The following is a 23,896-nucleotide window of genomic DNA, read 5'->3' as shown; positions in this document are numbered from 1 at the left end:
TTCAGAGATTTGCAAAAACTTGTCACACAAGTATTTAGAGGACAGCAGCATCCAACAGCTGGCTGTCAATTGAGTCTCTTATCGAGTTCCGCAGCCAAATTTTTCAGTCAAATATAAAACAGTCAACTCTCCTACAGACTTTCAGATACACTTTACTACATGGAAGCATAATACAAACTAGCATGCCTTTCAAATATCACTGAACTTAAAAGGCTAAAATGCTGGAAAAACAAAGACAACTAATGCAGTATTGGTAGACAGATCAAGGACGTTGATGCAGTAAAGTGTTAAGAACCCCTTTTTGCTCCTTAAAACATTATCTAATTGAACTACGAAGATTGTTCTTATGTATTATTAAAAATGCATTGGTCAGATTCCATCATATAGCACAGGTTATACAGTTGCTAAATATTCCAGATAGCATGACAGGTGGTTAGGATCATGTTATACTTGAAGTATTTTAAGAGCAGCACAAATTGCAAGAGTAAAGCTCAGGCACTTTACATATGTTACATTACAACAAACCATACTGAACACTCTCGCAGTTTCTCATTTTTGTATTTTGATGAAAGGTCATTGGCCTGAAACATTGGGCAGGATTTTCCCCTTGTCGGGAGGGCACGCCCGGGAGCGGCCGTGAAACCGCTCCCCATCAGGCCCCAACATCGATTTCACGCTGGCTGGCCAATTAACGGCAGCTGCAATGCTCAGAGCTGCCGGGGTGGGGGCGGGAGGAGGGCGAGCGTGGATGTTTGCGCATGTGTGCAAGTGCGTGCAATGAAAGCTCCCTAAGGCACGGAGCTGTCTCAGGGAGTTGAAGATTTTAAAAATCAGAAATAAAAAACTTAGCAATGTTAAGAACATATCCCCTCATGTCATATGAGCAGGGGCATGTTATAAATGAAATTTAAAAAACTGTGGATAAGGATTCCTAAAAAATCCAAAGGCCGCTTGGCCTTTTCGCCTGCCTGCCAACCGTAAGGTTGGACGGGCAGCGAAAAATTTCACTCAATTATAACTTTAATGACCTTAATAGGCCTGTAACTGTAGGCAGGCGCGCTGCCAACTCCCGCGTGTGCGCGCCGACCAAAATATTGTGCAAGTGTGCAATGACGTCAGGACACTCACCTGACATCATCATGTGTCATTTTACGCTCAAGCAGGTCAGGTGCATGCCCACTCACTCAGCGCAAATTTCTGCCCATTAACTCTGTTTCTCTCCATAGATTCTGCCAGATCTGCTAAGTGTTTCCTGCATTTTTGGTTGCCACGTTTGAACACTAGTTTGCTTCGTATCCAAAACACCTACCCCTCTTTCTATATGTCACTAATTTCCACTGAACAAATTCTTTGCACTACTAAAAATTATTCTTTTGATTCCATCTTCGTTGACAACCAATTATCTTACCTAAGTGGCTCCACATGGGATACACTGATGACAAATGCTTCCCCTGTCTGACCAGACAGCGTCCGTCCGCTTTTGTCCACAATTGTTCCGGAAATCTGTTACGAAACAAAAAAACTATTTAACTACAAAGCAAGGTTACTGGGGTGGAGGCAGGTTTGGGGGGGGGTTCAGGGAGGTGGTGGTACGTTGGGTGGAACAGGGGTAATGAAAAGTGGAAAAAATAACGGTATTTTACACTTACAAAAATAGGTCTGGGCTCATACTGCTCAGCAAACAACTGCTGAATGGCAAACAAGGCAGCCTGTGAACAGAACATGTAACATTAGCAAAACAAAGTATTAATATTATAATTCTTTGGATTATAACATTGTTTTCTGAGGACTTAATGATGTTCAATAGACCTAGCTGTGTCACTCTGGAATTAAAAAAAGGATAATACATTCCTCCAGCAAATGTCTGGTGAGTAGCTGAGCCATACAAACCAGAAACAATTCTGAATCTGTGCTCAGATCAATAGCAACACCAACAAGGGTGTTCCCTGGTGCCCCTGAGTTAAGAATGGCAAGGGAAATAAAGTCAGACAAGGTACTGGGTCCTGATCACTATCCATAAGAACATAAGAAACAGGAGCAGGAGTAGGCCATTCGGTCCCTCAAGCCTGCTCCACTATTAAATAAGATCATGCCTGATCTGATTGTGGCCTGAACTCCACTTTCCCATCTGCCCCCCATAACCTTTGGCTCTCTTGTTGATCAAAAATGTCTAACTTAGCCTTGAATATATTCAATGACCCAGCTTCCACTGCTCTCTGTGGAAGAGAATTCCAAAGGCTAATGATTCCCTGATAGAAGAAATTCCTCCTCATCTCCAACTCAGATGGGAGATCTCTTATTTTTAAACTGTGTCCCCTAGTTCTAGATCCTCTCACAAGGAGAAACATCCTCTCAGCATCTACCTATCAAGCCCCCTCAGAATCTTACATGTTTCAATAAGATCATCTCTCATTCTGCTAAACTCCAAAGGGTATCTGCTGTACCATTCCTCATAAGACAATCCCTTCATCGCACGAATCAGCCTCGTGAACCTTCTTTAAGTTGCTTCCAATGCAAGTATATCCCCGCTTAAGTAGGAGACCAGAACTATACAAAACACTCTAGGTGCGATCTCACCCATGCCCTGTACAGTTGCGGCAAGACTTCCCTACTTTTACACTCCATCCCTCTTGCATTTCCATTTGCCTTCCTAATTACTTGCCATATCTAAAGGCTAACTTTTTGTGATTCATGTGTGAGGACACTGAGATGCCTGTGTTGCAGCATTCTGCCCTGTCTCTCCATTTAAAATAATATTCTGCTTTTCTATTCTTCCTGCCAATGTGGACAACCTCACATTTTCCCATACTATACTCTATCTGCCAAATTCTAACCACTTACTGAACCTATCTATATACCTTTGCAGGTTCTTTGTGTGCTCCTCACAACTTGCTTTCTTATCTATCTTCATTTCATCAGCAAATTTGGCTACAATACGGTCGGACCCTACATCCAAGTCATTCATATAGATCGTACTAGTTGAGGCCTCAGCACTGATCCCTGTCGCACTCCACTACTTACAGTTTGCCAAGTTGAAAGTGACTCATTTATCTGGAGTCTCTGTTTCCCGTTGGTTGGCCAATCTTCTATCCACGCTAAAATATCACCCCCAACACCATGAGCTCTTCTCTTGTGCAGTAACCTTTTATGTGGCATCTTATCAAACGCCTTCTGGAAATCTAAGTACACTGCAACTTCCAGCTCCCTTTATCCACCCTGCTTGTTATATCCTCAAAGAACCCTAAAAATTTATCGAACATGATATCCCTTTCACAAAACCATGTTGACTCAACCTGATTGTGTTATGATTTTCTAACTGTCCTGCCACTACTTCCTTAATAATGGACTCTAGCATTTTCCCAATGACTAATGTTAGGCTAACTGGCCTATAGTTTCCTGCTTTCTGTCTCCCTCCTTTCTTGAATAGTGGCGTTACATTTGCTGTTTTCCAAACCGTTGGGAGCTTTCCAGAATCTAGGGAATTTTGGAGGATTATTACTGACGCCAGTATCTACTGCAACGTTCTGTAAGACCATAGGATACAGACCATCATCTCCTGCAGATTTGTCAGCCTTCAGTCTCATTAGGTTTCCCAATGCTTTTTCTCTAGTTATTGTGATTGTTTTAAGTTCCTCCCTCTCTTTTGCATCTTGATTTTCCACTATTCGTGGGATCATTCTGTGTCTTCTACTGTGAAGACAAATGCAAACTACTTGTTCAAAGTCACCGCCATTTCCTTGTTTTTCCATTATTAATTATCTACTCTCATCCTCTTAGGGACCAACATTGACTTTAGCTACTCTTTTCCTTTTTATATACTTGTAGGAGCTTTTACCGTCTGTTTTTATATTTCTTGCTAATTTTCTCTCATACTCCAATTTTTCTCTCATTATTTTTTAGTCATCTTTTGCTGGTTTCTAAACAAGATCCCAATCTTCTGAACTACCATTAACCTTCACAGTTTTGTAAGCCTTTCCTTTCAATTTGATACCATCCATAGCTTCCTAAGTGAGCCATGGATGTTGCATCCTTCTCATAAAATCTTTCTCAATGGAACATATCTTTGTTGAGAATTATGAGTATCTCCTCTGTCACTGCTTCTCTATCATCTTACCTTTTAACCTATTTTCCCAATCCACATTGGCCAACACTGTCTTCATACCCCTGTAATTGCCTTTATTTAAGTTTAAGATACAAGTTTATGATCCAAATTTCTCACCCACAAACTGAATGTGAAATTCTACCATGTTATGCTCACTAGAGCATCCTTTACTGAATCTTTAATGAATCCTTTCTCATTACACATTACCAGGTCTAATATAAAAACAAAAAACTACTGTGGATGCTGGAAATCCAAAACAAAAACAGAATTACCTGGAAAAACTCAGCAGGTCTGGCAGCAGTTCTGCCGAAGGGTCATGAGGACTCGAAACGTCAACTCTTTTCTTCTCCGCCGATGCTGCCAGACCTGCTGAGTTTTCCAGGTAATTCTGTTTTTGACCAGGTCTAATATAATCTGTTCCCTGGTTGGTTCCAGGATGTAGTGTTCTAAGAAACTGCCCCAATAAAGTTGTTAAAATCATCCTTAAGGCTACTTGAGCCAATTTGATTTGTCGAATCTGTATGAAGATTAAAATCACCACACAATTATTGCTGTACCTTTCTTACAAGCCCCATTATTTCCCAATTTTTACTCAGTCCTACAGCGTAGGTACTGTTATGGGGCCTATAAACTACTCCCGCCAGTGACTTCCTTTCTTTACTATTTCTTATCTCCACCCAAACTAATTCTACATTTTGATCGTCTGAACCAAGATCATTTCTCACTACATTACAAACCTCACCCTTTATTAACAGAGCAACCTTCCCTCCTTTTCCTTTCTACCTGTCCTTCTGAAATGTCAAATACCCTTGAATATTCAGGTCCTAGCCTTGGCCACCTTGTAGCCATGGCTCTTTAATGTCTATCATATCATACTCATTTATTTCTATTTGTGCTATCAATTCATCCACCTTGTTCTGAATACTGCGAGCATTTGGATTAAGAGCTTCTAATTCTGTCTTCTGCCATTTTTCCCTACTCTGACCTTATTTGTTGCTGCACTCATATATTGCATGGTCTGTGCCTTCTTGTCACACTTTGGTTGTCATTACCCTTATCGCATTATTGCCTTGTCTTTTCTTCTTAACTTTTCAAATCTCCCCTCACGTGAACCCTCCCCACTACTATTTAGTTTAAAGCCCTCTCTACAGCTTTAGTCATAGAATTTGCCTGGACTCTGGTCCCAGCACGGTTTAGCTGAAGACTGCCCCAACAGTACAGCTCCCTCCTTCCCCAGTACTAGCACCAGTGCCCATGAATCTTTTTTTTTATTCATTCAACGGACATGGGCTTCGCTGGCTAGGCCCGCCTTTATTGCCCATCCCTAACTACCATCGAGAAGGTGGTGGTGAGCTGACTTCTTGAACCGCTGCGGTCCATGTGGCTTAGGTACACCCACAGTGCTGTTAGGGAGGGAGTTCCAGGATTTTGACCCAGCAACAGTGAAGGAACGGCATTATATTTCCATGTCAGGATGGTGAGTGGCTTGGAGGGAAACTTCCAGGTGGTGGTGCACCCATGCATCAGCTGCCCTTATCCTACTAGATGGTATTGGCCGTGGGTTTAGAAGGTGCTGTCTAAGGAGCCTTGGTGAGTTTCTGAAGTGCATCTTGTAGATGGTACACACTGATGCTACTGTGCATCTGTGATGGAGGGAGTGAATGTTTGTGGATGGGGTGCCAATCAAGCAGCCTGCTTTGTCCTGGATGGCGTCAAGCTTCTTGAGTGTTGTTGGACCTGCACTCATCCAGGCAAGTGGAGAGTATTCCATTACACTCCTGACTTGTGCATTGTAGATTGTGGACAGCCTTTGGACAGTCAGGAGGTGAGTTACTCGCCGCATGATTCCTAGTATCTGTCCTGCTCTTGTAGCCACAATATTTATATCGCTAGTCCAGTTCAGTTTCTGGTCAATGGTAACCCCCAGGATGTTGATAGCGGGGGATTCAGTGATAGTAATGCCATTGAATGTCATGGGGTGATGGTTAGATTCTCTCTTGGAGATGGTCATTGCCTGGCACAATCGAAATCCACTTCTCCAGTGATGCCTGCTGGAACCAAGTAAAACACGCATAATAAACATGAAAGGTGATATTGTGAAATGGACTTTATTAAGAATTAGTCCAGCTTATTAGAAAGATAATAAGTGCAAATTTAAGGTGTCACCTTTGGCTTAGCGGGGGCACTCTTTCTTCCCAGTCAGGTAGTCGAGGCTTCACAACCCATTCCAAAGACTTGAGCACAAAATCTGGATTGACATTTCAGTGCAATGTTGAGGCAATGCAGGACTACTGGAGATAATGTTTTTTAGACAAGACGTTTAAACAAGGCCCCTCTCTGGTGGACATAAAAGATCTCGTAACACTTTTCAAAGAACAAGGGGATTCTTCTGGTATCATGGCTAACATTTATCCCTCAAATAATACCATCAAAAATAGATTATCCAGCTATTTATCTCATTGCTGTTTGTGGGACTATGCCTTGCGTATATTGGCTGCCTTGTTTTCCTAAATCACAACAGTGATTCGTGGTCTTTACTGGCTATGAAGTGTATTGAGGCCAGCTGAGGTCATGACATCACTATCAAATGCAGTTTGCCAAAGTGAAAAGAAAGCATTTGTTTTGATGTGATTTCCGAATACAGGATGAATATTCAAAACATCAGGATTTAAAATGAAAGCCAACATTAATAAATAGCTGCATGATTTTCTTTACAATAATTTCCAAATTGGGTGATATTTGACATGTCTGTTACCTTTGCATTTGCTGTATCAAAAATAGTCTCCACCAGGAGAAGGTCAATACCTCCATCAAGCAAGCCTCTGGCCTGTTCTTCATAAGCTTCAACTAACTCCACAAATGCTGTGAAACAAATTTATCAACAGTGAAATTCCATGGAACAATTAGAGCTAGGCCATTTGGGAACAAAATTTGGATGCACTTATTGCCACGGAAAGGGTAGTGAAAATTTGGAATTCTCTCCCCAAAAGACTCTGGGTACAGGAATAATTGGAGCTTTCAAGACTGAAATAGATAGATTTTTGTTAGGTGAGGATATCAAAAGGATATGAGGCAAAAGGGTAAAGGGAGTTGAGGTGCAGATCAGCTAGATTGAGGAACTGAGTGGACTACTCCTGTTTTTAATATTCCTGTGATGTGCAGGATCAGAAAAGTTCAGTACATGTAGCTGGTCAAGTTTGAAAACAATATGCACAGTTCACTACCCATAATCGTCTGCTGTTTTCTTAACAAATGTCTGTCCAACTCTTGCAAAAATTCTAAGCATTCACTACCTACTATAAACTTGTTCATTTCTCCATTTACCTTCTCTCTTCTGAGTTCCAACCCATGCCCCCTCATTATCATTCTCTGAGTGATGGCAAACAGTCTCTCAGGCTTCAATTTATCTACATCTTAAACCATCTTGAATATTTCAATAATATTCCTTCTCAGTCTTCTCTACTTCAAGCAATTAAATTCTTCAGTCTTTCCATGTAGCTCAGGGGTCTGATTCTAGGTACGTGATGTGAAGCCCTTTGCTATATCTAATTTGGGTCAAAAGACGTCTTTATTATTATATGGCAACATGGTACTAGCTATATCCTATAAACAGCTACTAAGAACATAAGAAATAGGAGTAGTCCATATGGCCCCTCGAGCCTGCTCCACCATTTAATAAATTCATGCTAATATTCTGCCTCAATTCTACTTTCACACCCCATTCCCATATCATCTGATTCCCTGAGAGACCAAAATCTGTTTATCGCAACTTTAAATACTCAACAATGGAGCATCAACAAGCCTCTACGTAGGCAATTCCAAAAATTCACAACCCTCTGAATGAAGAAGTTTCTCCTCATCTCAGACCTAAATGATTAACCACTTATCCCAAGACTGTACTTCTATATTCTAGATTCCCTAGCCAGGGGAAACAGCCTCATAATGGTCAAGCCTCTTCAGAATATTGTACGTTTCAATGAGATGACCTCTCATTCTTCTAAACTCCATTGGGAGATGAATGAAGGTAGGTAAGGTAATTCTTTCCCCATCACTTGTGTGACGTGAAATCATGGCTTCAAGTTACCATCCTAACACTTCATCATCTTATCATTTAATATGCAAGTTTGTAATATGTAACATACAATAGCAACCAAGTTGGGAATTCCTAAACATTTTAGGAACAAAGACCACAGCCTATGAGACACCTATTTTTAGCAAACATTATTATCTCATAAGTAATATGGTATGTGAATTTATGTCTTATTGCTGCTTTTATGTTGTGGCAGTCATAAAACCAAGATAAAGATCATTGCATTGAAAGCAGTACAACTGGGTGCAGCCAATTCTACAACAGCATTTGCAGTTTTTAAATATAATTTTTAAAGGCTGTTCCAATTTCTGGCGACCAATTTAATTCTTTTAAACCGTGCAAAATTTTTCACTGGCGCAGATATTATTTTCATACTTATATTTCTGTAGTCGGGCCTCTCCACAGAGGGTGATACTGACAATGTTTTGTTGGTTGGTCCCATCGCACCTGCCACAAATCTTCGGGTACCTGTGACAAACGACATAAGTAAGTGACTCATTGCAAAACTATACAACCAGGATAAACCCTAACAAAACTCTATATTAAGCCCTATAAATATTAAATACTATTAATTGAGCCCTATGTATGTGTATACTTACTTTTCCTTTGAAGTCAAATTTACACAGGAACAGGGGTAGGCCCCTTGATCCTGTCCTTCCTTTCAATGAGGTCATGGCTGATCTGTATCCCAAGTCCAATTACCCACCTTAACTCCATGCCCCTTAATAACCTTCGTAAGTAAAAATCTATTGATCTCAGATTTTTCTAACTTCTCTCCTAAATGCCCTGGATCTGATGTTGAAATTAAATATACCATACAAATAGGTGAGTTTTCTCTCAGTGTGATACTTTAACACAGTGATCTTTTCCACGTTCAGAACCATTTGCTGCTACCAATAATTGGTTTTAATCCTGGAAAAGAATATCTGTGCTTTACAAGGTTTGTTTTATTTGTATAAAAAATAAAATTTACTTTTGTTTATGGATGATCAGATAACGAATACTCTAATTTGCTCACTGAAACAATATATAGGTACGTGGCTTTTTACACACCTTAAAGCAACTTTTGTTTTGCTACTAGCCTTTCTTTTGCACCTTGTTTTTATACTGATCGCAATATACCAATTGCATTAGTCAATTGTGGCATCAAGATCACTTCTCGAGTTGGGTGAAGGAGCTGCGATTATGACTCGGGCTTCTAAAATATCCTAGTCACGTAAAGATATATCTGCAGGCTTAGGATTTGCTTTAATCTCATATGATTTAAGTTTTTGTTTTCTTTTTACTTATAAATAGGTTGCGGATTTGTACTGTAGTTAGAAATAATGAAATGGTTAAGTTGTTTGTTCCAAGAATGCTTTAGGGTTTAATGTGTCAGGGTACAATTTAGCCAACTGAGCTGTTTAGTTGCTGCTGAAAGTGAGGGATGTGTGCTTTGTGCCTGTTGACTTATTCCTAACCGCAAATTGTGAAATGAGATAGCCAAGACAGTCTTGAGATACAAAGTCAGACATTAGGCCAGGATGGTAAAAAAAAAGTTTTAACTGGTGTTTTGTAGGAAGTTTCTCATTTCTGGGAGTCCTATTCAAAATAATACTTGTCATCCCATAATGAATTCGCAAAGATGGTGTGCGTGAGATGTGACTTATAAAGATCTGGAGCTTTCCTTGACAATTTGTAGAGAGAATCGGGATCAAAACGTTTGAGATGGTTACATCTCCCAGGAAAAAGAACTGGCCAATAATGCTCATTTTTCTCTAAGTCAAAGCCATTGCCTCTTGTCTGGTCTTGCCTGAATACAATAAAAGGTTTACACTGCAACCAAAATTTAGTTTGTGAGCTTCAAATGGACCAACAGGCTCCAAATGTTTTCTCCCTCCTCTGGCTGCTGCCCAGCATACTTCTGTAGCTGAGATCAGGTATGAAGCAGAGTGGGAGACCATGGGTGTTGCTATTCCATATTGTTGCACACTGCAGCTCTAACTTAATATATTACTTTATCCGTCTACAATTATTTAACATTCACGAGGCCTGCTGAAAAAAAAAGATGTCGAAGCTATTCGTCATGCACTCATCAGGATACTTCACAAGAATACCAGTATAGGGGGAAAACAACAATTTATACTGTATGAGAAGAGAGTGCTGGCTATATATATTAATACACAGGGCCCGGTTCTTTGCCGGCAGAAACAACATGTACACACATTATGCCTGTTTCAGCTAAACAAAATAAGTGACAGCCATTCGCTGACTCATTCCTCAGAGCAATGCTTTGACCAATTAGGGTCAAGCTGTTTGGTTTAAATTTCAAACAATGCTTGGCAGTTAATCGTCAGTCACCATCACTGGTGCACTCTCCATGGCAAGCCTCTATCAATCAGAGTCCACTTGCCAACCAATCAGCACTCCCTTCTCATACAGTATAAATTGTTGTTTTCCCCTTATATTGGTATTCTTGCAAAGTGTCCTGATGAGTGCAAGACGAAAAGCTTTGACTTATCTCTTTTTTCAGCAACATTCAAGTTCTGTACTACCATACCAAACAATTCACAAGTCTAATGACCAAAGTGAAGATGAATAAAAATGTGCAACAGAAACAGGTCATTCAACTCAGCTGGTTCATGTCAGCGTTTTTGTTCCAATTGAGCCTCCTCCCATTCCGCCTCTTCAAATTCCAGCAGGATAACTCTGTTTTCTTCTCTCATATGCTTATCGAGGTGGTTCTTAAATGTATCCAAACCATTCGTGTCAACTACTCCCTATGTTAGCAAGTTCCACGTTCTCACCCCTCTCTGGGTGAAGAAGTTTCTTCTGAATCTTTCTCTGATTTCTATATATTCATATATCTTATATTGACAATAACAAAGGTGTTGGTAACCTGTTTGCATCCCCACATCATCAGCCGCCTTTCTGGCCAGTTCTGCTGAGACTTTATTCAGTCGGTAAGCCTGGACAGAAGAAAATCAACATAAATTGGACTGCAAATATTAGTATCTCATTATTATGAGCACATAAAGGAACTTGCATTTATATATTTCCCTATCACTTCCTAAAGCATTTTCTTACCAATCAATCACTTTAAGTGCAGGTTGTTATATAGGCAAACAACTGTGCAATGTGAGGTCCTACAAGTCAATGAATGACCAGATAGTATGTTTTTGGACATGTTTGGTTAAGAGATAAGTGTTGGGCAGGCCTTTCTTTGAACAGTACCAAGGAATCTTTTCTGTCTGTTGTGGTCACTTTGACAAACGGACCACAGGAGTCTCAGGTACAGGTCACGATCATTTATTCGAACAATTGCAAGGGGAGAACCATCTCAATGCAGCTTGAGATAGCACTCCGCTAAATTACAAGTGTTCAACATATTTATATATTATTGGTCACATACAAGAACAGTTTCCAGATTCCGATCTCGTCAACATATAGGTTTGCATTAAACAGACATCTCTGGTAACAGGTACATGTATCGTATGTCCCTATTTTTCCTACCTAAACAAGGACCATCTGTTCTTCCCCTATCTGTTGAAGGGCACACTTAATCTTAGTTGTTATTGCCATCCTCTGACTACAGTCCGGCTCCAAGGCCTTTCTGTTGTTTGCAGGCCCTTAAGGCTGTGCAAGGTTCATCTGGTAAACTTTAACTGCCAGTGTGCTTGGAGATTTTAAGTAATTCATTCCCTTTCAATAAGTTCTTACTGTACCCCTATATTCCCCCTAACAGTCCCCCTTTTTGGCCTTTGGCTTAGCCCAAGGTAGCCAACTACAGTGGTGTTGTCTGCTCCCCCCTCCTTTACGTACCGCCGCCCATTGATACTAGCCAGGTATCCAGTTTTGGCACATAAAGGGTACGGGTGCTGGTCAGACCGTCTGTATCATCTGGTCCTTTAATCCGAACCTCTGGCTTACCAGATTCCTGCTCCACCTGTGAAAACTCCCCCAACGCCACCTTTTTTGTGACTTCCGGGTGCGATGAATCAAGTATGTTAGATAGATAATCAATATCAGTTGAAGTATAACTAGGGAATGAGAGATAATCTGAATCCAGGGGTGTATCTGTACGTTTGAGCCCCAGTTCCACAGGTCCTCCCACCATGTGGAAAAATCTATTTGTTCGATATCCTTCTTTAATGCTCTAACCTGTTGCTGCAGTGTATAGTAAGTTCTTTATACCTGCCTAGCCTGTCCCCGAGTCGTGGTGAGGTGCTCTGGTAATAAGGGAATTTCGTAGGAGAACTGGTTCAAATACTGTGTCAGATTATCCTTAAGGCTTTCCTTGACCTGAATAGTAGTCGTTCCTCTCTTGTATATTTCGACCAGTTCCACTTTCCCTACCCTTGCTGGCGCCTGTGGGTGTAGGCACACCGAATGATTATGGATGGGGCATATCTGGCTGTTCCCGTACTGGATTCTTTCCTGCCACGTGGTAATACAATATCTCCCATTATATGCAACACGGGTCGGTTCTTTTGCAGTCCATATAGTTCCCATTGTACAGTTTGCTGCTGCTTTAAATCCACTTAGCTTCATCTGTCTCATATATTGGGAGTGCATACTACTGCGGTGGTCTCTATCCTACACTCTTCTAATGTGGTGCTAACTATAATTCCTTCTATGTCTACTGCATATGGTGGAATGTCATGATACCTAATATAGTAATTCTCCTGTATAACCCCAATATTTCCTACTCTATATAATGTCCTGCCGGGTGTTGACATAGGTATGACAGGTATTACTAATACAATGCCTATTAGCATATTACTGTTCACTATACATTCAACATTCATTCTATATATGTGTGTTAAACCTCTGAGCTGGCAACCGGTCAAGTCATGATCCTTGTGTCGTGAAAGATTAAATAAATGCTCATTAGTTATCCATAAAGGAACAACCCCTTTGTTGTGGTCACTTTGACAAATGGACCACAGGAGTCTCAGGTACAGGTCACAATCGTTTATTCAAACAATTGCAAGGGTAGAACCATCTCAATGCAGCTTGAGATAGCATTCTGCTAAATTACAAGTGTTCAACATATTTATACATTATTGGCCACGTACAAGAACAGTTTCCAGATTCCGATCTCGTCAACATATAGGTTTACATTAAACAGACATCTCTGGTAACAGGTACATGCATCGTACGTCCCTATTTTTCCTACCTAAACAAGGGCCATCTGTTCCTCCCCTATCTGTTGAAGGGCACACTTAATCTTAGTTGTTATTGCCTTCCTCTGACTACAGTCCGGCTCCAAGGCCTTTCTGTTGTTTGCAGGCCTTTAAGGCTGTACAAAGTTCATCTGGTAACCTTTAACTGCCAGTGTGCTTAGAGATTTTAAGTAATTCATTCCCTTTCAATAAGTTACTATACCCCTATATTCCCCCACTAACATGTCCAATTGAGCAGGCAGAAGAACTCTAAATTTAATATCCCATTAAATGGAACACTCCACATTAGGAATGTACTGATATCAGCCTAGATTATGTGGTCAAGTTTATTTTGGGATTTGAGTCCACAACTTTCTGACTTGGAGCCAAGAACGCTACCAACTAGGCCAAACTGACAGATGGATATTGACTTCACCTTTAAATCTACCTTTGCAAGCAAAACAAACAGATGATGAAAGTCAAACAACTGAAATGTTTTCAAGGTATAAACCCGTAAACAATATCACCACAGCTTTCTGATAACTCCAAGCCACTGTATAGAAGGTAGTGCAATTTGAAGCAGCCAGTCTCACAATGGAAAATGTTAACTGCAGCGTCTAGTCCTGTATTTAGTCATGACTGTTCTAGGCTTCATTGTGTTAAACTGATCTAAGCTAAGGTGGCAGTAAATTGGTCCCAGTGATTTTTATAGTAAAGCTATATACATTGTATGGATACTTACTGAAGACTGGATTGATTCTGATTGCAATGTCCTCCATTATCTAATATGTAACAGAAATTCACTGTCTAACATTAAATGAGAATAGTGGGCATTTTGCTGAGGTGCTGGAAGGCTGCATAGACTGTGGAACATTGACTATCCTTGCCTGAACAATAATGCTAAAGGGAGAAATTTTATAACAGGAAATAAAATGACACTACTAGCAGAAATGTGTTAAAGCTGTAACCCACATGGTCATCAGCAGCGACAACACAAGCTCCATCCATTTCATGGCTATGTGTGGAAATACCTAGCAGAAGGCAGATATCTCCCCAAACAAAGGAGCAAATGTGTGAAATGAGTCCATTCTCTCCAAAAACCCTATAAATTTGCATTGCCTCTAATATAACTTACTTAAATATCCAGAGAGAGGTAACTAAACACAATAGTAAAACTTCCTTAAATGCTACAATTTTGAGTTCCTTCCAAACAATATTGGAAATGGGAGAAATAAAATGAAAGGAATCATCATTCTTGGCCTACTGAGCAGCTGCCTCTGATGGCTTCATAGCAGCACTGGCAGGGGAAGGGAGGAGGCTGAACAACAGTTGAGAGTAACATGTAAAGAAAATATTTGCATAAAACTTGTAACCCAAAGACCCCACAAATATGGCTTAAGATCATTTTGCAGAAAACATGCACATTTCTTTGAAAGCCACTTAAAAATTACAATACCCTTAATGTTCAATCCAAATCTAGAGCTCACAAATTATTCTTTTTAATTATTTCATGGGATGTGGGCATCGCTGGCGAGGCTAGCATTTATTGCCCATCCCTAATTGCTCTTCTGAAGCTGGTGGTGAGCTGTCTTCTTCAACCGTTGCAGTCCATGTGGTGTAGGTACACCCACAGTGTTGTTCGGGAGGCATTCCCAGGATTTTGACCCAGCGACATATTGACATATTTCCAAGTCAGGATGGTGAGTGGCTTGGAGAGGAACGTCCAGGTGGTGGTGTTCCCATGAATCTGCCTCTCTTGTCCTTCTAGATGGTAGCGGTTTTGGGTTTGAAAGGTGCTGTCTAAGGAGCCTTGGTGAGTTGCTGCAGTGCATCTTGTAGATGGTACACATTGCAGATTACAGAAAATAACTTATTTTATTACCATAAAGTTACATGTCAGACCAATTCCTCCCCTATTTCATAGAGATGGCACTGGCTTATAAGTAACAATCTTAGGGACTTAAACATGAATGAAGTTACAACACTTACACCATTCGTTTGAGACAACAACTGTACACCAAGAGGACTTTTCTATACCTAAGTAATGAGGTGCCTTGGAATGCTTGCCAGAAATAAAATATTTGTGCAATATGTGAACAGCCTCTGCTCTGGACACTCTCCCCTTACTTCCCCAGGTGTGCGGAAGTTCGACTTATCTGGCAACACATCCATTTTAAGCATTCTTTCGCATTAGGAAAAAGAGAGAGTTTTGAATGGAAAATGAATAAGATGCTGTCTCCTCACACAATTTCAACTTTAGATAGTGGAAAGATTTCTTACCAAATGTTCCAACCCATAGTCTGCCTGCGCAACTCTCGTGCTACTGAAGGTGTTTGTCTCCACAATATCTGCTCCAGCGAGCAAGTATTCCTGATATTTGAAAAGAAATTACACTTACTTTCTGATAAAAATGAAATAAAATTTTCATTATTCAAAATTTTGCATAAGGCATTACTTCCTTCCTATAAACCTTACTTCCTTGTGTCACAATTTTCCATGTCAGCTTTTGGGAAGCCAGCATTTCCATTTCAATTTTGTTAAGTAAAATGCCACAATGTAATTATTTATTCTGTTCATATTTGTCAATTACTGATTCTGCCCTTGAGATTCTGCAGCCTTAATTCAAGACCAGACAGTATATCATACCTTGTGAATTTTGCAGATAACGTCAGATTGTGTTATGCTGAGAAGATCATTATTCCCCTTTAAAAGTTTAGGATGGTCTTTGAATTCTTCACCACGATAATCATCTTCCTCAAGTTTGTGTTGTTGAATCATGGTGCCCATTCCTCCATCCAATACCATAATACGTTTTTGTAAAATTGTTTTAAGTTCATCGTGAAGAGTGCTCCTTGTTTCTAGAATTAAGATTTAATTTTAAAAACATCAATTCAAGAACAAGAGAGATTATATTCATATCATTATTATTATTATTGGCTATCCTACGCAAGCGAGAATAATTGTCTTCCATGAGCTCGAAGATAGCTGCTGGGGCCAATTTGGGAACTGCACTTTATGGCATGTAGGTCATTTGTTATCATGTGGGGTTTCTGGTCATGTCTTATTAAATTCAGGTCAAGGCATGTTCTTCATACAAGGACCTCACCAGGGCTGAGACAAGTGATGTTAGGGGGGTGGACAGTTGTTGTGATGGCAAGCACATGGAATAGATGCTCAACTCAGGATCAAACAGAAAGACTTGCATTTATATAGCGTCTTTCATGACATCTGGACCTCCCAAAGCATTTCACAGCCTATGAAGTACTTTTGAAGTGTGGTCACTGCTGTAATGTGGGAAACTGCACATAGCAAGCTCCCAGAAATAGGAATACAATAATGACCAGAAAATCTGTTTTTTGTGATGTTTATTAAAGACAAAATATTGGCTTGGACAGCAGGATAATTCCCCTGCTCTTCTTCAAAATAATGTTATGGGATTTTATTTTATGTCCAGAGCAGGAAGGATCTTGATTTAATGTTTCATTTCACAGAATGATTACTGCACAGGAGGCCATTCAGCCCATCATGTCTGTGCCAGCACCCTGAAAGACAGCACCATCAGCACTTCCTCAGTCCTGCCTACTCAGTGTCAGCATAGATTTTTGTGTTCAAGACTCCAGAGTGGAACTTGAACCCACCAGCTTCTAACTGAGAGGCAAGAGTGCTACTAACTGAGCCATGGCTGATACATAAGGACAAATGTTGCAAATAGCTTTGTTTAGCCTGAGACTGTGGCCAAAGAAGGGGTGAAACTGATGGAGAGGGAACAGAATTTGAGAGTCTGGGAAGAGGGTGCTGTAGGGTGAGGGTGGAGCTGAAGACATTGGCTTTGGTGTTCCTCATGTTTAACTGGAGACATTGCAACTCATCCAGAAATCAACATCAGACAAACAGGAGGGGCTGAAAGATTCGTTAGAGAGGTAGACATGAGTGCTGTAACTGTATTGTTAATGATATTATGAGTGTATTACTGTTCCTGCTGTTACTGTTAACTGAAAAGGTTAACTAGAGTTAAGTAAATGGAATAGAACTATCCTTTCAAGAAAGAATATGCATTTATTTAGCAACCTACCAGGTCCTCAGAACATCCCAAAATGCTGTAGAGCCAGAAGATTTCTTTGACGCGTAGTTGCCATAGTTATATAGGCAAGTAGCAGCTAATTGGTGCACAGCAACAACACATAAAAATTGGTGAATGTATAACTAGAGATCTGTTTTTGAGCTGTGGTTTTGAGTTTGTGGCACAATCGCTGTCCTTTCACCATTATTGCCATGGGATCTTTTATATAAGAACAAAAGAAATAGGAAGTAGAGTAGGCCATTTGGCCCTTTAAACATTGGGAAGACCAAAACCAATGTCTTCAGCTCCACTCTTGCTCTCATGCTCCACTGTAATATACCATCTGCTTTCCTAATTGCTTGCTGTCCCTGTATGCTGGCTTTCTAAATTCATGTACAAGAACATCTAGGATCCTTTGAATGAAAACATTTCCCAATCTCTTGCCATTCCAATGATATTCTGGTTTTTTACTTTTCCTACAAAAGTGAATGACATCATACTTCACCACATTGTATTCTGTCATGCTCTTGACCATTCACCCAAGCACTCCATATCTCTCTGTAGCCTCTTCACCACTTAATAATTTCCCACCTAACTTTGCTTAATCAGTAAACTTGGATATGTTACACAGTCCCCTCATCTAAGTCATTATTACAGATTGTAATTAGCTGAAGCAAAGTACTGATCCTTGTGGTACCCTGCTGTACAGCCTACCAACCAAAAATGTCCTGTTTATTCCTACTCTATATTCTGTCCATTAACCAAACATCAATAAGGCTAATAAATTACTTCCAATCCTATGAGTCTTAATATCCAACAGAACAAGCTCTGAACATAGACTTGATTTAATGTTTAATGTGACGCCACAGCTCTTCCTCAGTAATGCACTGAAGTGTCAGTCTAGATTACAGCTCAGGTTTGCAGTCGAGCTCCAAGCAATATTTTGCCTCAGGCGAGAATGCAAACAACTGAGTCAAGCTGACACCTGTTAATTACATGTAAAACCTTTAAAAGTACATAGTTTTATATGCAGAAAGAGAAGAGAAAGACTTGCATTTGTATAGCACTTTTCACAAAGTGCTTACAGCTAATTAAGTACTTTTGAAATGTAGTCACTGTTGTAGTGCAGGAATATAAATACTTCCCAACACTAAAAATTTCCGTAACAGGATTAAACAGTAGTTAACAAAGTGAATGTATATCTCGTCTGGACCTGGAAAAATTTAGTAATTTTGCTTCCAATTTCCACCCCTCCATCATTTTCACATGGTCCATCTCTGACACTGCCCTTTCCTTCCTTGACCTCTCTGTCTCAATTTCTGCTGACACCAGAAATTGTCCGCCAATATTCATTACAAGCCTACCAACTCCCACAGCTACTTTGACTACAGCTCCTCACAACCCGCTTCCTGTAAGGACTCCATCACATTCTCTCAGTTCCTTCGCCTCCGTCGCGTCTGTTCTGTTGATGCCACTTTCAAAAACAGTTCTTCTGACGTGTCTTCCTGCTTCGTTAACCAAGGTTTTCCACCCATGGTGGTTGACAGGGCCCTCAACCATGTCCGGCCCATCTCCCGCGCATCCACCCTCACACCTTCCTCTCCCTCCCAGAACCATGATAGGGTCCCCCTTGTCCTTACTTATCACCCCACCAGCCTCCTCATTCAAAGGATCATCGTCCGCCATTTCCGCCAACTCCAGCATGATGCCACCACCAAACACATCTTCCCTTCACCCCCCCTGGCGGCATTCCACAGGGATCGTTCCTTCCGGGAGACCCTGGTCCAATCCTCCATCACCCCCTACACCTCAACCCCCTCCGACGGCATCTTCCCATGCAACCGCAGAAGGTGCAACACCTGCCCCTTTACTTCCCTTCTCCTCACCATCCAAGGGCCCAAACACTCCTTTCAAGTGAAGCAGCATTTCACTTGCATTTCCCTCAATTTAGTCTAAGGCATTCGCTGCTCCCAATGCGGTTTCCTCTACATTGGAGGGACCAAACGCAGACTGGGTGACCGCTTTGCGGAACACCTTCGGTCTGTCCGCAAGCATGACCCAGACCTCCCTGTCGCTTGCCATTTCAACACTCCACCCTGCTCTCATGCCCACATGTCCGTCCTTGGCCTGCTGCAATGTTCCAGTGAAGCTCAACGCAAACTGGAGGAACAGCACCTCATCTTCCGACTAGGCACTTTACAGCCTTCCGGACTGAATATTGAGTTCAACAATTTTAGATCATGAACTCTCTCCTCCATCCCCACCCCCTTTCCAATCCCCCTTTTTTCCAATAATTTATATAGATCTTTCTTTTCCCACCTATTTCCATTATTTTTAAATGTATTTCCGTCCATTGTTTTATCTCTACCTTTTAGCCTATTTCAACATCACTGGCCTCTGCAAGAAGCTTGTCACAGACCCAATACCACAGAAACAACACCGTCCTATTGGTATCCAGGTAAATACAGCAGTGTTACCAACCGTCGTACCATTCAAAGGGCACTTCAACTTCAAGAAGGCCGACTGGAACGGGTTCATATGAGCACTTGACCACAAGGTTAAACGCATTAAACCATTATCTGAGCACTACAACCTGTTTGCAAAAGCTGTCCAGAAAACAGCCAGAAGGAAGATTCCCCCGAGGTTGTAGAGCACACTACATCTCTGGTCTCACCAAGGAGAATGCTGAACTCTACTGGGACTATGTCTCAATGTTTGAATCTGACCCTTTCTCAGAGAAAACAATATCTACCGGCGAGAGGGTGATGTTAAGTATCTCTCAAGAGCGTCAAAACACCTGGGACACCTTGATAGAGACAACAGATCTTTCAAAAAACAGCAAGAAGGCATGGTCTCTCATATGCAAACTTGGAGGCAATCCCAAGAAAGCTGCCCAACATCCAAATGTGTCTGCTAACCAAGTTGCACACCAGCTGCTTCTAAATGGAAAAATCAACAAGAAACAACCAAGAGCACAACTAGATAGGAAGAAGTACAGCGATGACCCTGGCTTCAGTGGACCATTCACCACGGAAGAGCTGGAAACTGGCATATCTAGTCTAAAACACGGGAAAGCAATTGGTCTTGACAACATAGCAACGGAGCAAATAAAGCATTTTGGACAGCAAGCAAAGAAATGGCTCCTACAATTGTTCAGCCACTGCCTGGCATCACACAAGCCACCTAATATTTGGCAGAAGGCACATGTAACAGCACTATTAAAGCCCGGAAAAGATCCCTCAGATCCTAAGAGTTTTCGGCCAATTTCACTGCTTTGCCACACCAATAACCAGTTTGAACGCCTGATACTCAATAGGATAGCACCAACTGTAGATGAGAAGATCATTCCAGAGCAAGCAGGTTTCCGCCCCAGCAAATCAACAACAAGCCAACTGCTCAACCTCACACAACACATCGAAGATGGTTTTGAGCAAGGGATGGTAACAGGTGCTGTTTTTGTAGACCTGTCAGCAGCATACGATACACTGAACCATAGACATCTTCTCTGCAAGATCCTAGAGATGACAAAAGATATTCACTTAACAGAGCTGTTAGAAAGCATGCTTCAGAATCGCCGGTTCTATGTTGAACTAGGTGGGAAGCGCTGCAGGTGGCGTATTCAGAAGAATGGTCTTCCTCAGGGAAGCGTGCTTGCACCACTGCTGTACAACATCTACAGGAATGACCAACCTATAGACGGTGTCACACGCCGTTTTATATATGCTGATGACTTATGTGTCACTGCCCAAAGCACTGATTTTAACACCATGGAGAAAATGCTTTCTGAGGCCTTGGATGGACTAACATCCTACTATGAAGAAAGCCAACTTCGCGCAAACCCATCAAAGACACAAGTTTGTGCATTCCACCTCAGAAACCATGAAGCCAAACACCAGCTTAAAGTAACCTGGTGTGGAGCAACACTGACGCATTGCGAGCACCCTATCTACTTAGGAGTCACCCTTGAAAGATGCCTCACCTTCAAGAACCACATCGAAAAGACAAAGGCAAAAGTGAGCGCACGAAACAACATCCTGAATAAGCTCACTAACACAAGCTTGAAAACATTGCAAACCAGTGCACTTGCTCTTTGCTATTCCACTGCCGAATACGCCTGCCCTGCATGGGAAAGATCTACTCATGCTCAGAAGATGGATGCCGTTCTGAATGCAAGCTGCCGACTTATCACAGGTTGTTTAAAACCAACAAACACCAACAGCCTATATATCCTGGCGGGTATCGCTCCGCCTGATATAAGATGAATGGTAGCCAGCAAGAAAGAGCGACTCCCCCTCTACATAGTCATACACCTACACCCAGCCGCCTAAAGTCAAGGAAGAGCTTCATGAACAGTGTTGTTCCATTACAATCAAACCCATCTGAAGCCCGCATCGCCTTGTGGAAAGACCGGTTCGCCAGTCTCGAACAACCCCCAGCGATGGAAATTCTACCGGATGAAAGCCTTCCCCCAGGAGCTAATTGCAACTGGGCAACTAGGAAGTGCCTTAACAGACTTAGGACTGGTGTAGGTCGTTCAAAGGTGTCACTAAGCAAATGGGGATATACAACCAGCCCGACAACTTGTGAATGTGGAACTGAGCCACAGACTATGCAACATCTCCTGCAATGCCTATCGCTAGAGGAACCCTGCACTGTTGCAGATCTTGCCGAATTCAACAACAAGACGCAAAAATGTGTCCAGTTCTGGCTGGGCCATGTATAGACTGTCCGTGGACACGATAAGAAGCCTATTTCAATCCTTTCCCCCCACCCCACCCCCACTAGGGCTATCTGTACCTTGCTCGTCCTGCTTTCTACCCTTAATGTCACCTATTAGCACATTTCTTAGCTAATATCACCACTGTCAACACCTCTTTGTCCTTTTGTCTATGACATCTTTTGGCTATCTCCACCTATCGCTGGCCCTCTTTCCAGCTCTACTTGTCCCACCCCCACCTTAAACCAGTTTATATTTCACCTCTCTTCTATTTTTCCTTAATTCTGTTGAAGAGTCATATGGACTCGAAACGTTAACTGTGTTCCTCTCCGCAGATGCTGTCAGACCTGCTGAGTTTTTCCAGATATTTTTATTTTCGTTTTGAATGGATATTTGGGTCTTACCCCATCAGTAACTAGCTCTGCAAGATGAAATACAGCAAACCTATGACACCCAAGCTCATTACCATCTTCTAATAACTTCTTCATGACCATGAGATATCATAAAAGGGCTGCTTTAACAGATGCTGAAACAAAACTTTGATATTTTCATCCGATCAAAAGTGGTGGCACAATGAGGGCTGTGTATTGCATGCCCACTTTTAGACTTGTGTACTGCATTTTTCAAAGGAAACGACTTGCATTTACGTGGCATCTGTAATAGCCTCAAACCATACTAAAGCACTTGACAGCCAGTAAAACAATACTTATAATCCTGCTGTAGGTAAGAAAATAGGGGCAGCCAATTTATACACAGCGAGGATTGCACAAATAGCAGTAAAATACATGGATCAGGTCATTTGTTTTTTTTTTAAGTCATGTTGCTTGAGGGATAACTGTTAGCCGCCACAACTCCTCTGTGTTTTCTTGGTCTTTAGCAGTCACCTGAAATGGTAAATCAGCGATCTTGCTTGGCGCCTCATCTCTTAAAGGCGGTAAACCCGACAGGACTGCATGGAAGTGTCAAACCTAGACTGTGTGCGCAGGATTGGGGCTTGAAACCATATGTCCTTCAGCCTCAGTGCAGTCACTGACCCAGCTGCTGAAATGTGGACAGCAGTATGTGTTTTATATGTGAATCTGCCCCCCATTGTACGGTGCGGTTCCCTGGTGCTCGCCGTGTGCAAATGCCCCCAGTGCCCCAATCTCCATGAGGCGCGGGCGCTCTGACTGACGGGATGAGCGTCCACTCAACCTGCAGCCCCCCACCCCCCCCTTCTCCTTCCCCTCGGCCCTGACGTTGCCCCGTCCCGGCTTACCGGTTTCCACCGGCCCCGTCTCAGAAGTGGGTATCATGATGTGCCCTCCGCTCGAGAATCTGGCGGGTTTCAGCCAGGTCCTGCAAACGCCGATACCCCGAGCTGCGCCCGCCCCCACGATCAGCTGCAGCAGCGCCAAAATCTTTCACAGCCTCTGACTCGCCAAACCCCGCCTCCCCGAGCCGATTCCCGCAGCTCCGACTGCGCAGGCGCCGACTCGTGCTCCGCCCCGACCCCGCCCCCGCCCCCGCCCCGCCCGCGCCCCGCCCGGCCCGCGGCACTGACGCGCAGGCGCCAAGTCGCAACCGCATCCATGGTCAGGCATAAGTGCGCAGGCGCCATCTCCGCTGCAACTGATTTATCACTGCACGTGCTGTTTTCACTCTCTTACCACCCCACCCCCCGCCCCCAGGCACCTTGAAGGATAAACAAAAATCCCCCTGTGTTTAACGAAAACAAAAATGAAAATACCTGGAAAAATTCAGCAGGTCTAACAGCATCTGTGGAGAGGAATACAGTTAACAT

General features: G+C 42.1%; 1 protein-coding gene across 1 annotated transcript in view; it reads right to left on the bottom strand.

Annotated features, from left to right (window-relative positions):
- The window catches only part of mtr (5-methyltetrahydrofolate-homocysteine methyltransferase), an 86,253-nt gene extending 62,711 nt beyond the window's left edge, over positions 1-23,542 (bottom strand). Inside the window, exons 1-8 of the mRNA XM_078557283.1 lie at positions 23,372-23,542; positions 15,983-16,194; positions 15,617-15,706; positions 11,071-11,140; positions 8,568-8,660; positions 6,858-6,964; positions 1,650-1,709; positions 1,409-1,503 (exon numbers count right to left, since the gene is read on the bottom strand). Coding sequence (XP_078413409.1) covers positions 1,409-1,503; positions 1,650-1,709; positions 6,858-6,964; positions 8,568-8,660; positions 11,071-11,140; positions 15,617-15,706; positions 15,983-16,194; positions 23,372-23,408 — 764 coding nt within the window. The 5' untranslated portion in view covers positions 23,409-23,542. The remainder of the gene's footprint in view (positions 1-1,408; positions 1,504-1,649; positions 1,710-6,857; positions 6,965-8,567; positions 8,661-11,070; positions 11,141-15,616; positions 15,707-15,982; positions 16,195-23,371) is intronic.
- Between the last annotated feature and the right edge of the window lie 354 nt (positions 23,543-23,896).

The sequence above is a fragment of the Cetorhinus maximus genome, chromosome 14 (genome assembly GCF_964194155.1).
Source record: "Cetorhinus maximus chromosome 14, sCetMax3.hap1.1, whole genome shotgun sequence".
In the NCBI taxonomy this organism is placed as follows: Eukaryota; Metazoa; Chordata; class Chondrichthyes; order Lamniformes; family Cetorhinidae; genus Cetorhinus; species Cetorhinus maximus.
Note: the sequence above shows the minus strand (reverse complement) of the source record. Positions and strands in the feature narration are given on the sequence as shown.